This window comes from Leptidea sinapis, chromosome 5 (assembly GCF_905404315.1).
Source record: "Leptidea sinapis chromosome 5, ilLepSina1.1, whole genome shotgun sequence".
Classification (NCBI taxonomy): domain Eukaryota; kingdom Metazoa; phylum Arthropoda; class Insecta; order Lepidoptera; family Pieridae; genus Leptidea; species Leptidea sinapis.
Window position 1 is genome coordinate 14619962 of NC_066269.1, and position 14848 is coordinate 14634809.

General features: G+C 34.8%; 1 protein-coding gene across 1 annotated transcript in view; it reads left to right on the plus strand.

Annotated features, from left to right (window-relative positions):
- The window catches only part of LOC126964626 (cell adhesion molecule 1-like), a 58672-nt gene that overhangs the window by 25140 nt on the left and 18684 nt on the right, over nucleotides 1-14848 (plus strand). Inside the window, exons 2-3 of the mRNA XM_050807814.1 lie at nucleotides 8940-9046; nucleotides 12841-12987. Coding sequence (XP_050663771.1) covers nucleotides 8989-9046; nucleotides 12841-12987 — 205 coding nt within the window. The 5' untranslated portion in view covers nucleotides 8940-8988. The remainder of the gene's footprint in view (nucleotides 1-8939; nucleotides 9047-12840; nucleotides 12988-14848) is intronic.

Genomic DNA, 14848 nt, shown 5'->3' on the forward strand with positions numbered 1-14848 from the left:
GATAAATTATGCAAATTTTATAATATTATGTTCATTACTAACACAGTAATAAATAATATGAATAATATATCACAGGAAAATATCAAATGAGATAGAGAAAAATAATTTTAATAGGCTGGTATTTTTAACACAAGAATATTCGGATAAAATTTAATTTTGCACATTTTAAATCTTTCAAAATGTAACAAATTATAATTTTGATAACATCGTAATTAAAATTTTCAAATTAAAATCTGTGTGCGTTGACCGAGTAAAACATATTATTCCCAAGAGCAGCGGCCATGCTCGCTTCGAAATTTAAACATAAAATTCTTAGCAATCTCTTTGCTAATTAATTTTATTGCTTCTTTTTCTGTTAACAATTTTGTCGTTATTCAATACAAATATTGACCAGATGAGCTCTCACAAATAATGAACATGGAGGCTGAATCTTGAGTGTAATTAATTTTTAATATTGAGTTTGTATAATACTTGAAGCTATTGAGATATAATTTTGTATGAAGTAGAAAAATAAATTTTGTTATTTTTAATACAGTTTACACGTTTACTTAGCTGATATGCCCGTTGTGAGGTTGATTATAATTTTTTTTTTTTAATAGGAGGACAAACGAGCGTACGTCACCTGGTGTTAAGTGATCATCGCCACCCATATTCTCTTGCAACACCAGAGGAATCACAGGGGCGTTGCCGGCCTTTAAGGAAGGTGTACGCGCTTTTTTTGAAGGCACTCCTGTCGTATCGCCCCGGAAACACCGCACAAGGAAGCTCATTCCTCAGCTTTGTAGTACGAGGAAGAAAGCTCCTAAAAAACCGCACTGTGGAAAACCGCCACACATCCAGATGGTGAGGATGATAACCTAACTTGTGGCGTGTCGTGCGAAGGTGGAATTCGGCGGCAGGAATCAGGTTAAACAGCTCTTCGGAACACTCCCCGTGATAAATGCAGTAGAAGACACTCAATGAAGCGACGTCTCTACGCAACGCGGTCAAATGGATCGAGCTGATACTGGGGTGCACCAGACCAGAGATGACAGGAATAACGTATTGTTTCTACAAACTACAGTTTTGTGTGTTTTAAATGAAATAGCTTTAAAGTAATCGACTTGTTATTAAAACAAGTTGTTAGATATTTGTAAATCGTACATAATAGATGTTTATGCATCTGTTGTGTAATAAGGGGTAGTAAACACTCATGTGGGTTGCATACAAGACTTAATCTACACCTATAATATGAATACTCTATAAAAGATTCTGTAACAGTAAGCTTACTGCTAACATTAAAAAGCCAGTAACTATGATATCATTAAAAGGAGTGTTATTACGAAAATGGATGATATAATATTGTATTTAATTACAACACTCGTTTGGATGATGTAATGGTTAAAAGGACATTGGGTGTTTTAATGTTGGCAATTAGCTATCTGTTTCAGAATCTTTAAAAAAGGATTTAAAGCATGGTAGATAAACACTTTTACTTAGCTGATATGCCCGTTGTGAGGTGAGTGTGAGTATAAATTATGTACTGTTTCTTAAGATTACAGCTATGTGTGATTTTAATAAAATATTAATAATTGTTACAATAAGATGTTAGATGTTTGTAGTATGCCTAAGCTCGTAAGCCGGAAACAAATATGCAAATTAAAATTTATAAGCGATACGGGACTCGAACCCGCGATCTACTTTACAGTTGATAACCTGCTTAATCCCAATATTTGCATATTGGGATTAAGCAGCATATGCAAATATTTGGGGTTGAGCAGGTTAAGGTGAAGCCACAACCTGATAATATAGCATGACATACAATATTTATCAACAATACGTCACTCGAACGGTTGGCTCAGTAGAAAGAGCGCTCGCATGGAACGCGAGATATCGCGGGATCGAGTCCCGCATCGTTCATAAATTTTGTTTTAAATTTAAGTTTGTGTAGTAACAACAAATACATTAAAAATTCACCCAGACATAAAACGAAAGGGCTAGAAATACAATTATATTTAAAAACCTTTATGAACAAAGTAAATGGTATAAATTCCGTCAAATTCTAAAAACTGATTTTTGACACATGAAGCTTTCTATATACTAATACTAGTATAAATACGAGTTTAAAAAATACACTAATTTTGTTTTATTTATTCATTTATTCATGAAAAGGAAACAAACAGCATAACAACTGTAAATAATGGAAACACAACTTAAAACTAACACTTTCACCGGTAATGTTTTCTAAAAATTATACAACCCTTTTAGTTAAAAGGTTGGTAACATAATACGAACAAATATGGGCATACAGCTAGAATATAAAATAACGTGAAAAACACTTCTACATACTTTTATAACATATCACAAAATAAACATTGAAACGAAAAAGACAATTGAAACATTGTTATTACCTAGGTAACACTGAAAATGTTTAGAAAATGAAAAACGGCTTAATGTAGAAAGTTGCCAATACTTTTATTGTTTTTCGGAGTAATCTCCGTTCCTCTCTACACATCGTCGCATTCGATGGAACCACTGAGAAAAGCAGTGGGCCCATTCTTCCTTAGGGGTCTCTTCTATGGCATTTTTGTAGGCTTTCACCGCATCTTCAGGGCTCGTAAAGGGAATACCTCAAATTTTATCTTTAGTTCTTGGGAATAAATAAAATTCGCAGGGCGCCAGGTCAGAACAGTTTGGCGGATGACTGATTATCTCGACACCTGTTCAAATATTCAACAGTCCGTTTTGCAGAGTTCCCTGAAGCATTGTCGTGGTGAAGGAGGAGCCTGCTTCGAGGGCACTGCTGTCGAATTTTTTCCAAGACAACAGGCAAACAGCGATCTACATATCAGTCTGCAGTAACTGTCCTTCCATCTTCTAGCTCAACTGTCGCGAAATGACCTTTCCGACCAAAGAATGAGGCAATCGTCTTTTTTACTTCTTCCTTTCTTTACCTTAGCTGGCCGATCCTCCAAAGGAAACACCCACTGAGCTGGTGTAGCCTTTTGGTTTCGGGTTCATAGCAATATATCCAGCTTTCATCACCTGTGTCGGTGTCAAATACAGCGTTTGAGTCACCACTTGAACTTATCTAACATTTAGCGACACCAGTCCATGCGAAGGTGTTTCTGGTCGTCGGTTAAAGTATCGTCGCCTAAATATTCGTGTAATATTTTTTTAACTCGACTTATACCAATGCCTAGGCTTTCCCGCATCTCTTATCTTCCTCTATCATGAGTCGCACAGAACTGATGCTATCTTCAGTAGTCGCTGTTAAAGTACGTCCCCCATGCGGATCATCATTGAGATTGCTATGTCCACGCTTCAACTCATTAAACCAATTGTAAATAGTGGTACAAGATGGGGCTTCAGTAAGAAATGCTTATCGCAGCCTAGCTTAATTGTTGTGTAAGCCCACAATTAAAGACATAAATCATCGACCGAAAATTTTCTGGCGTTAGGTTCATTTTCACGTGTAACAAGAGTTTTAGATTTGCCGCCAATTCACAAAAACAAATGACAAATGAATGCAACAACATTAGGTTACTGAGGAGTTCTAAAATTGAAATTCAAAAAAAGTTTTCATTAACAACGTTTCTAACTAGCTAGTTCTAAACATTTTCAGTGTTACCCACGTATTTTGCTTGTTACTTACTTATACAAAGTATTTATTTGAACATATTTAAATTTTCAAAACTTGTATCTGTATTACGTTGATGTCTAGTGTCATTTGTCCCATAATTTCACTAGCTATGGCGCCCTTCAGACAGAAACACAATATTGTTTATACATTAGTGCTACACGGCAGAATTAGGCGCCGTTATGGTACTCATAATCTAGCCGGCATATTGCACAGCAGCCTCCCACTGGTAAATTAAATAAAATTTCTACATGATTAAATAATTACAATTAACTATGTCCCTTCAATAACTGTTACCACTCTCTTGTTTCTCTCACCACATCGCTCTCTTAATTAATCTAAGCCGATTTAATAATGAAAATTTGAAATTCTAAGTCTTAGATGAATAATCCATTTGGTTTGTTTTAGTGAAAGTTGTTCAGTGAAAACTTTAACATTAAATTTAACGACGATTGAAAACCACAACTTTGTTAATCTTGTCTCACTAAGACGGGCCGTGTGCCGACAACTTTAACACTTTGAAGGTTATACATAAGGTATCTTCGATTAATCAATTTTGGGAATATGTTTAATTTTATTAAAATATGAATCCTCATCCAGAATGAATGATATGCATAATAGATATTTTTTTGGAAATATTTATCTATCTTACTAATCACAAAAAGAGGATATTATTACCATAAATAAATTGCACACTAATTGCTAAATGTGTGTTGGAAATATACAAACGTTTCGTGGCGCTAAGTCAGCTCCTTTTGAACGCAATGACTGCCACACAGTCCTTATAAAATTGAAATTAAAAACATCACTATAATATTATACATATAATATATGTTTTTTTGCTTTTGTATTTTTAATCAGCATTATTGTGTTTCGGTCTGAAGGGCGCCGTAGCTAGTGAAATTACTGGGCAAATGAAACTTGACATCTTATGTCTCTAGGTGACGAGCGCAGTAATTGTAGTGCCGCTCAAAAGTTTTGGGTTTTTCAATAATCTAGAGCGGCACTGCATTGTAACGGGCAGGGCGTATCAATTACCAACAGCTGAAGGTCCTGCTCGTCACGTCCCTTATTTTCATTAAAAAAAAGTTTAATTACTTTAGTGAGGGGATTTGGGTTTTGGAGGCCATCGCCTCAAGCAGCCCTTATTATAAAGACACTTACATTTCTTTGTAGTGTTCTTACGGCGAGAGGACTCAAGCGGTTTAGAAGCCATATACGATATTTAGGTGAGTGACAAGCAGTACAGCGTACCGTGTTGTATGTTTTTTAATTCCACCTGTATGGTGGGGTATGACCAATATTGAGGTATCTCGTCACATAGTATGATTCTGCAACTGGCGATTCCCCATTGGTAAATGCGCCATAGTAGAACTATCTTATCTAAGAATTTTATTCTTATTGACTCTTATAATTAGGAAGGAATTCACTGGAAATCGTCCGTGATTCGACGACTATTTTGTGCCTTTTCATCGTGAAGACGCACTGCTTTCAAACCTCTTCGACCCAAGTGTGCAAATGTGACAATTTCACACACAACCTTTGAATTTCTTCGTGTGTGTATTTTTCCTCACTATGTTTTTCTTCACCGCTGGAGCGTCCAATAAACGTACATTTGAATTCAAATATTGAAATCGCATAGTTACTATTATTTGAAACCGCAAAACTTCAAATTAATTTACAATTTATCTTCTTAAAAACTGACAACGTCTATGAATGAAAACCATATGAGAATCCCAATGGTGCATCATGAGCTTACTGCGTACAAGCAGACCAAGGCAATGGAAGGAGTATATTTGTAATGAACATAATATAGTGAAATTGCTTATAGCTTAGTTATAATAAGTAAAATAACTATTTATATACGTCAAAAAACATTGCTGCATCTCATTTATCAAATAAGGAAAATTTTGTACAAAACATCCAAAAATATTATACAATCTGAGTAAATTAAGCTGAATGTCAGAAGCTAAAAGGCTGATTTGGTTACTTCCAATTCAAAAAGTAATGATATATCAAGCTCCATTCTAACAGGTTGGGGAAAAAGGTTTTGTGCATTTTGTATGAAAACTCAAGACATTTATTATCAAAGCTTATTTATATTAAGTCACAGTATATCAGCGCCATTTTGTTCGATGTCTTTTTGCCATCTTGTAGGTAGTGACATGATCCAGTTGCTGTAGAATTTTGGGACTTATGGAGTTATAAATACGCCAATAGTTTTGGCAGTTTTTTCTTAATGTTAAAGTGACACTACCTTAAAATTCAGAAGAGACTGAAGTTTATGAATCAATCAATTTAATCTAGCTTTTTTATAATCGTTCAAATCTCGTGCTTTGTGGTCTATTCCTAGTTCGTACTCGTCGTCACTACATTAATTTGAATTTAAAAAGCAAAGATCGTATCTGCTTCACTTTTTCAATTCCATGCGTATATTTTAAGTCTGTTACAGGTCGACCAGAGTGGGTGAATATTTGGGATCCAAATTTCCGGATTGAAAACGCATAAACCCACTTTGTCTTACGCTAAAACCAACTTTTTTCCTCTTACTAACACTGAATTAGGCCCATAAACGTCGCAATTCTTTTAGGCATGCGTTGCAGTTTTTCTCTTCATAAAATTTTAATTTTTTTCTTCGTTAGATTCATTTAATTTTGACAGAAGGATTTGAAGTTCACTAACTTGTATTTTATCATTTGATAGCTACAATAATATTCCTCTTTTTTACATGTGGATAGGACAATGAAAATGCAGCCGATAATAACACCATCGTTGTACTGCAGAAGAGGTCTTTTCGCGCTTTTTATATATATTTATTCATGATGATATATAACGTATGTTTACTACTATGTTTTGGTTTTATATGAGCCAAAAAAAAATTAAAACGTGTTACTTAATTCATAACCATTGGAAAGAAAAAATGTGTGGCAAAGGTTGCTACAACATGATATTTTTGATTTTATGAGGGATACACCGTGGGAATGAAGCACTGCCCCAGGCTAATAAATGACTTTATTTTAGTATACTCAAAAATTTCATTGAATAGTTATAAAAAAAACTAAAATAACACACTAAAGAGCAAAAAATTCGCTTTGGTATTCGAAAATATCCTAATATTAGATAAATCGGTTAAAGATAATGATTGACATTTAAAATTAACATCAATTCCTGCCTTATCGACGATAGATAAAAATTATATAAATTGCCAAAAATCTTATTTTGCAAATTGAAAAATGGATTAATTTGATCAAATTATTGTCAACGATCCTCGATAAATCTACTAAGTTTGAACGAAATGAGTCGGTTACTAACAAATATACATGTGGTACACAGGTTAAGCCAATAAAAAGTGTGCAAAAGGAGGCCCGCTGAGTTTTTTGAGCTAGTTCTTCCCAGGTCTGAGGCATATTTTTTCGTATCTGTAATATACTTTGATGTTCAATAAGTTATTTCAAAAACTTGTGTCTCAAGAACATAAAAGTAATCAAGTCACATTATAAGTAGTCTGCTATTACTTAATTTCATAAAAAATTAAGTGGATTATCAAAAATAGGTATCAGTCATTCGTTGCCATAAAGAAAAGCTTTGCCGTAATCCTATGAGGAAATTTAAATAATTATAGAGAGAAATTAATATTTCTGCTAGGACTCTTTCGCGTATCATCAAGAAGACCTGAAGTTTGGTTAGCACCGAATACGCATCGACAGGACATACTCCAAATCAAACCCTGCAGTTAAAGATGGCACGTGGCTTGTTTCCGGATATGTGGATGAAAATTACAGAAATAACATTTTGACTGATGAAAAATTTTTCATAATTGAATAACACTGCCACAAGCAAAATAACAAAATGTGAACTTATAACTTCACAAGTGGTCGGAAAACTGCAACGTTATAATCATCCTGTGTGAGTCACCGTTTGCTGGTGGATATCCTAACAAAGAGTCAAAAAGCTTAATTTTTGTGAAATATGAGAAAAGCCTTAAGTCAAAATGTATAAAGTAACCTCTTAGCAAAAGGTTTTTCGATTTCACTTTTGAGTAAGTGTAGTCAAAACAGTCTACTAAATGTGGAAACCTGTCTGGAATTCAATGCTCCGGATATTATAAAATGTGAAGACAGGCCCCTGTCTAGCCCAGGTCTGAGCCCAAGTAATATCCAGTTCTAGAAGAAATAGCTTACTCTAAACAAATTGTCAACAAAATGTCAAAATCAACTCGCTAGGAAATCTCTCTCACAAGCATTTTCCATGGAAATAGTACGTAAACCTATACAGTCATGGCCAGATGGACTTCAGATTTATTGAGATTAAATTACATCATAAAAATGTAGGTCTACACAACAGCACAACCAGTATTATGGAACAGCGCTGTCGAGCTTGAGAGCAAAGGTAGTTAAAGAACGCCGCCTCAAACGACTGTCCTTAATTCTGATGTCAAACTGACCTGAAACGAGTCATTACAAAAAATGCGATGTCAAACATTCGCATAGTAATTCTAGATTAATAAACGCTGTTTTAGCGACGTTCTATTGTTTACGATCTAGCTCAGGGCTATTACGTCAAAGGCTTTCATTTTGTATACAGTTGCTGAGCGGAGAGTCGTTAGTTTAATAGAATGGAAAGTAATGTAAAGAAGTGAAGCAGTTTTAATTTGAGACAGTTTTTCATTGTTGAGAGTGAGGACGATATTTAAAAAACAATAAAAATTGTTAAAAATGTGTTAATTTTTACCAATTACCTTGCACAGGATGCCGGCTAGAATATAAGTACCACAACGGCGCCTATTTCTGCCGTGAAGCAGTAATGTGTATTACACAGTATTATTAATATTATTGTTTTTCCGTCTGAAGAGCGCCTTAGCTAGTGAAATTACTGGGCAAATGAGACTTAACATCTTATGCCCCAACGAGACGATGCAATTGTAGTGCCGCTCAGAATATTTGGATTATTCAAGTATCCTGAGCGGCACTGCATTGTAATGGGCAGGGCGTAGTACCATTATCTGAACTTTCTGCTCGTGTTATCCCTTATTGTCATAAAAAAAATTAGTAGTAGCTTGTAAGTTTGGCCATAGGAGGTAACTCTTAATAGGAGGAAAATACTTACTTACTTAATTATTATTTTACAAATTGATCATCACTCCTCTTGTAATCCAGTTCACAAATTATAAATAATTCACAGCTTAGTAATTAGAAAAAGAAGCAATTCTTTTTTGTATTAAAAATATTTGGAATCCATTGTGTTCGGAACAAATGTGCTGTTCTTTTTTTGTTTTATTTCTCCGTTGGTGATAATTTACAAAAAATATTTGTTTCACCAGGTAAGCGTCCATGGCGTGATGTCTCGACGCCTGCTGTGATGTCTCTAATATGCAGTGGAGCCTCAAGCTTGTATTGCTAGCATTATGCTGTTTTCACACCGCATCAGGTGAGTCAATAATAATAATAGTCAAGAGGTTGCAACTTAGCGGTGATGTTAAAATCTCAGAATATATAATCTGAAATCGTCTTATACATACTTTGTTCAATATTTAAACACTATTCGTGTTTGTGATAGCATTTGACAAACGAATCTGTTTCTCGCTTACACTGACCTCTACTATAAACCACTGGACTGGCGGCTGTCAAAGTGCTTTTGTTAATGTTTGATATTCACCATTTTGGCGCTGTTGGCTATGTAGCGAGAGTCTGCGGAACTAAAACTAGTTATGACAACCTCAGCAAACATGATGGTGGGAAACTATTTACAAAAAAATGTATTCCTTATTACTTTGATTCTTGAAGTATAAATAGCACGGAAAACGAACGAAACTAATTCAAAATCCAAAAATACTTCAATATTTTTGGATTTACAGAGTATTGTACGTACCTTCGCAGCCATTTGCACTGTACGTCAAAATTAGTTCTCTGGACGCTCGCGAGTGGCACTTCAAATAGGTACAAAAAATTTGCTGTCAAACATATGAAACAGGCTGTCCAGTGGTATTTATACAGGTTCGCTTATCATTAGACGTTATCTTATTAAATAAATGGAAATGACGAGCAATTTTATTTGCAGATAGAAAACTTTGGCCGATGATTTTAATGACGTTAATTACAAGTTAATTATAAATGTCCTCGGCAGATTAATAATGTGTCGAATGTAAATTGTTTTAAAAGAGAGTTTTTTTTACTGGTTCTCACTATCTTTCGATACATTGAATGATACCTACTAGTTTTCAATTTATATATAATTGTCAAAATAAAAGGTTATACTTAAACCAGAAAAACAATGCTTACATTGTGTATATTATTCTAAGTATTTTTATTAGTTTGCTGCTTTTTATCTCTGTAACGGGTTCACCTATAGTGTCAAGATTTTTAACGTAAATTGTAAACATAAAATAACTATGATTACCTCAATACGAAGACGTGTACAATATTTTTAATTATATGACCCAATTGCCACGTTAGAGAAATCTTATAGGGCAAAGTCACAGTAGCTGCTAGTCTTATAATATTTACTTTGCTTGTCTTTCTCTTTCATTATTCTAAGAAAATACTAACCTTCAAATACTCTTCGATCTAACAGCCTATCAAATCTTTTAAAACGGCGAAAAAAATTTGATTCAATACAATTTAAACTTCAGTAGATATTATTAACATTTTTTTCATTTTTACAAACTTTGTGAATAAAATAAATTAAACAAGACATTTTTCATTAATCCAAGATTTAATGTTAACATTTAAAAATAGGCATTAGTTGCAAAAACAAGTATCATACAACTGTGTCTCTGAATGCACAATAAAAATGGCATACTCCAGCATTAATATAAATTATTTTTTGATTTGTAATCTATAGAAATGCAAGAAAATACTTTAGCTAAATGGTGGAAGACCAAGCACAGAACAATCATAATATTAACAATAATTAGTACACATTCAAAATTCTAATAACTCTAATCTTCCATCATAATTATATATGATATTATATAGCAATCATAATGATACTTTCATAAGAAGAAACCCGTCTTATTTTCAACTGGCCTCTTATAACATTGCATTTTTTAAATTAGCCAGTTAAAGTAAAAATATACATGCAAAAAGATGTTAAACAATTATAGGGTTGATACATAATCACGGAATACATACGGAATACTGGGTGTCGAAATCTCGAGCGATTGCCAATTCCGTGGCCATCTGGAGGGCAAAGCCAAATTGGCTTCGAAGAAGCTGGATGTCATTAATAGAGCACGGTAATACTTCAAGCTGGCCCACATTCTAGCGCTCTACAAAGCGCAGGTCCGGCCACACATGGAGTATTGCTGTTATCTCTGGTCTGGCGCACCCCAGTATCAGCTCGATCCATTTGACCACGTGCAACGCAGAGCAGCTCGAATTGTCGGGGACCCAGAGCTCTGTGAACGGCTGGATCACTTAGCGTTGCGAGAGACGTCGCTTCATCGTGTATCTTCTACCGCATTTATCACGGGGAGTGTTCCGAAGAGCTGTTTAACCTGATTCCTGCCGCCGAATTCCACCTTCGCACGACACGCCACAAGTTAGGATATCATCCCCACCATCTGGATGTGTGGCGATCCTCCACAGTGCGGTTTTCAAGGAGCTTTCTTACTCGTACTACAACGCTGTGGAATGAGCTTCCTTGTGCGGTGTTTCCTTGACGATACGACATGGGTACCTTCAAAAAAGCGCGTACACCTTCCTTCAAGGCTGGCAACGCTCTTGTGATTCCTCTGGTGTTGCAAGAGAATCTGGGCGGCGGTGATCACTTTACAACAGATGACCCGTACGCTCGTTTGTCCTCCTATTCCATAAAAAAAAAAATACATATATTTAGTATCTGTAGCACACGTTGTTACTACAAAATAATACCAATTAACGGATTCACTAAAGATTATTCTATACACGTATCCAGATGTCCCGCAATGCAATTTGGTGGTGAAATTCAATCCATTAACAAAACCATTATCCACAAATCGGTATCGTTTAACATTTAAATCGAGTAAATTTAAATCAACGAAAACTCGCTTATTTTAAACATAATTATCGAACAATAAAACCAACAGTGATTCAAAACAATACAATCGAATTTAAAACAAATTAACAACATGCAAACTGCAATCACGGGAGCTATTTCAGCTTGTGAATTCTTAATTTATGGTTTCGAAGGATTTTGAGCAGTTTTCGATTTTTAATGATTTTTAAAATATCTTATCATAAGTTTTAATTAGTTATAAATAATCTGTAAAACTCTTTTGGAATCCGTGTAATTGGTATTAACTTGTAAAAACCAAAAAAGCGAGTACACCTTCCTTAAAGGCCTGCAACGCTCCTGAGATTCCTCTGGTGTTGCAAGAGAATGTGGGTAGCGGTGATCACTTAGTACCAGATGACCTCAATTGTCCTCCTTTTCCATAAAAAAAAACCAACTCTTTTGCTCTGGAACGCGTGTAATTGGAATTAACTTGTGAAAAAACAAAAAAGCGCGTACACCTTGCTTAATGGCCGGCAACGCTCCTGTGATTCCTCTGGTGTTACAAGTTAATGTCGGCAGCGGTGATCACTTAACACTAGGTAACAATACCCTCATTTGTCCTCCTTTTCCATAAAAAAACCAGCAATACCAAAGGTCAAAAGATGCGCTGCCGGTCTTTGAATTGGTGGCATAGTTTAAGCTTGAAAGTTTCTAACAGTTGGTGAATAAACCACATGATACAATAATTGAAGCTGTAAGCATCAAATTCAAGCTAATTAAAAGACTTTTTCTAAAAAAGAACTACAGGTACTTCCTAAAGGAATTAGGATATTCTCAAATTCAATACTTAGTATCATCGAAGACAATATGTTATGTTTTTAAAGTGATAACCCTCACTTCTAGGATTAATACACAAATGAAATTTGAAAAACATAATTTTATGAACGATGCGGGACTAGACGAACCCACGACCTCTGGCGTTCCGTGCCGGTGCTCTAAGCAACTGAGCTAACCGTTTGAGAACGATGAAGCCACAACCTGAGAGTTAAACAAAGCAAACAGAATTTTGTAACGAGGCGGTGCTCGAACGGTTAGCTCAGTTGCTTAGAGCACCGGTACGGAACGCCGGAGGTCGTGGGTTCGAGACCCGCATCGTTCATAAAATTTTGTTTTTCAAATTTTATTTGTGTATCATCGAAGACATTTACTGTAGGTACCAAATTGTAATTATTTCATTTTACTCGTAGAACGGTTGCAAATCGAAGATCACGTTACTAGTCGAAACGATGAGAAAGATGGACTCGCATTATCGAGGGAAATATTCAGAAACATTACGAAGAAATTGCGCCAAACCATACGAGAGGGTCCGACTGACAACGACCATTTATTACAGGGTGAGTAGATTCTTGCCAAAGATTTATTATTCATCAGTTGAAGTACCACGTGACGTTGCAATTTACATCGCTGACTAAAGTAAATGAAAATTTTGTTTCCTTTTTATTTGTCTCGGGAAACATTTATAAATATGGCTTTTTTTAAATTGTAAATATTCTTTTAAGCTTTATTTTAATAATTGTTAGATTTATTCCACTTTTTTTTATAAATCTAAACCAATATTTCGGTAACCAATTGAGCTATTAACTAATATTTTAAATTACTTTATATACATTTTTGTATAGATATGTTTTATTATATTTGTAATGTGCTCGGGTATTTCATTTTATTCTTCTGGCCTTAATTATTATTAAGATGAACAATTATTCAAAATAATTCATTGAGTTATCACTAGTACAAGAATACCGATTTGTATTACTTGGTTTCACATCACCATCATCATCAGCCGTAAGACGTCCACTGCTGGACAAAGGCCTCCCCCAAAGATTTCCATGTCGATCGGTCCTAAGTTGCTCTCATCCAACGTATTCTTCGATCTTGAACAGATCGTCGGTCCATCTTGTGGGGACTTGTCTACCAAAATGGTCGCCATTTGAGGACTTTACTGCCCCAACGACTCTTTGTCCGGCAAACTATTTGCACGCCCACTTGGTAGTGACTTCAGTTTCACAATTATTATTACTATCAACATCACCATACTAACCGCTATTTATATGCCAGATGTTGTCAAATTACCTAAAATATTCTAGAAAGATCCGCGTACCCTTAAAGTTCAAAACAAAATGTAATTTGAGAAGCAATAAAAAATTACATGCAAAAATCGTAATTCACTTATAATGACTCATACAAATATCTTCAATATCTCGAGTTTTCTAGATCATTTACTTAATTATAAGACACAGTATATTTCTCATTACACTGTCTTACAAAATTATTTCAACAACTGGGGCAAATAAATGAAGAGTCAGAATCGGAGTACTACTAACACATTGACATTTCATCGTGCATAAATCGCAAGTTAGTATGAAAATACTGCACGAAAAACATTGTTCAATTCTTTGTGTAAGCTCCCATTGATCACACAACTTGTGATTCACATGTCGAAGCATTTTAAGCTATTCGATACAAAAATGATGAAACTGAACAAACTTTGTAACAAAGGGGAAACTTACAATAAACAATTTTATCCGAAGCAAGCCTTCAATATCGCAGAACCAAATAAAAAGCTCGCATATTTCAAACAAAGAGTATCCATCAAGTTAATTGTTTGCTTGTCTTTAATGGAACCTTAGCCCTCGCTTAGAAATGTACAACGATTAGGTAATGGTCAGGAATGCTTTAGTATATTGCTATACATTATTTTCGCCATACTTAGAACGTGATTTTTTTTCTGGCTTTTTAATATGCTCGATTCATTATATTGAAATGATGTGTATACTTTTAGATGACAGGCTATGCCTAGTTTGGGGCTAGATAATTTGTGTGAAAGTGTTTCAATATTATATTTAAGAAGTTCTGGGAGAAATGAATACGTGATAAAAAGCGATTTATATTGTTACCAATGGCGTATCCTTTCTACCCAAAGCTAACGCATAAATGATATAGGAATGACTTGACTATTTGTAGAGGGCTTCCGAACAATGCTTTTAGAATATTTGTTCACTCAGCGTAAATCAATAGCCTTTTTCCTGTAATTCTTTTGTAACAGAGGTTCGGGTTATCTAACACATTTTAAGAAATATTACATATTTGTCATTAAAGTAAGAGATTTTCAAAATGTAACATTCAAAGGTTGTCTTTAATACAAAATGGACTGGAGTGTTATATTTTTTATTTAGAATAAATCTTGTCTTTATCAAG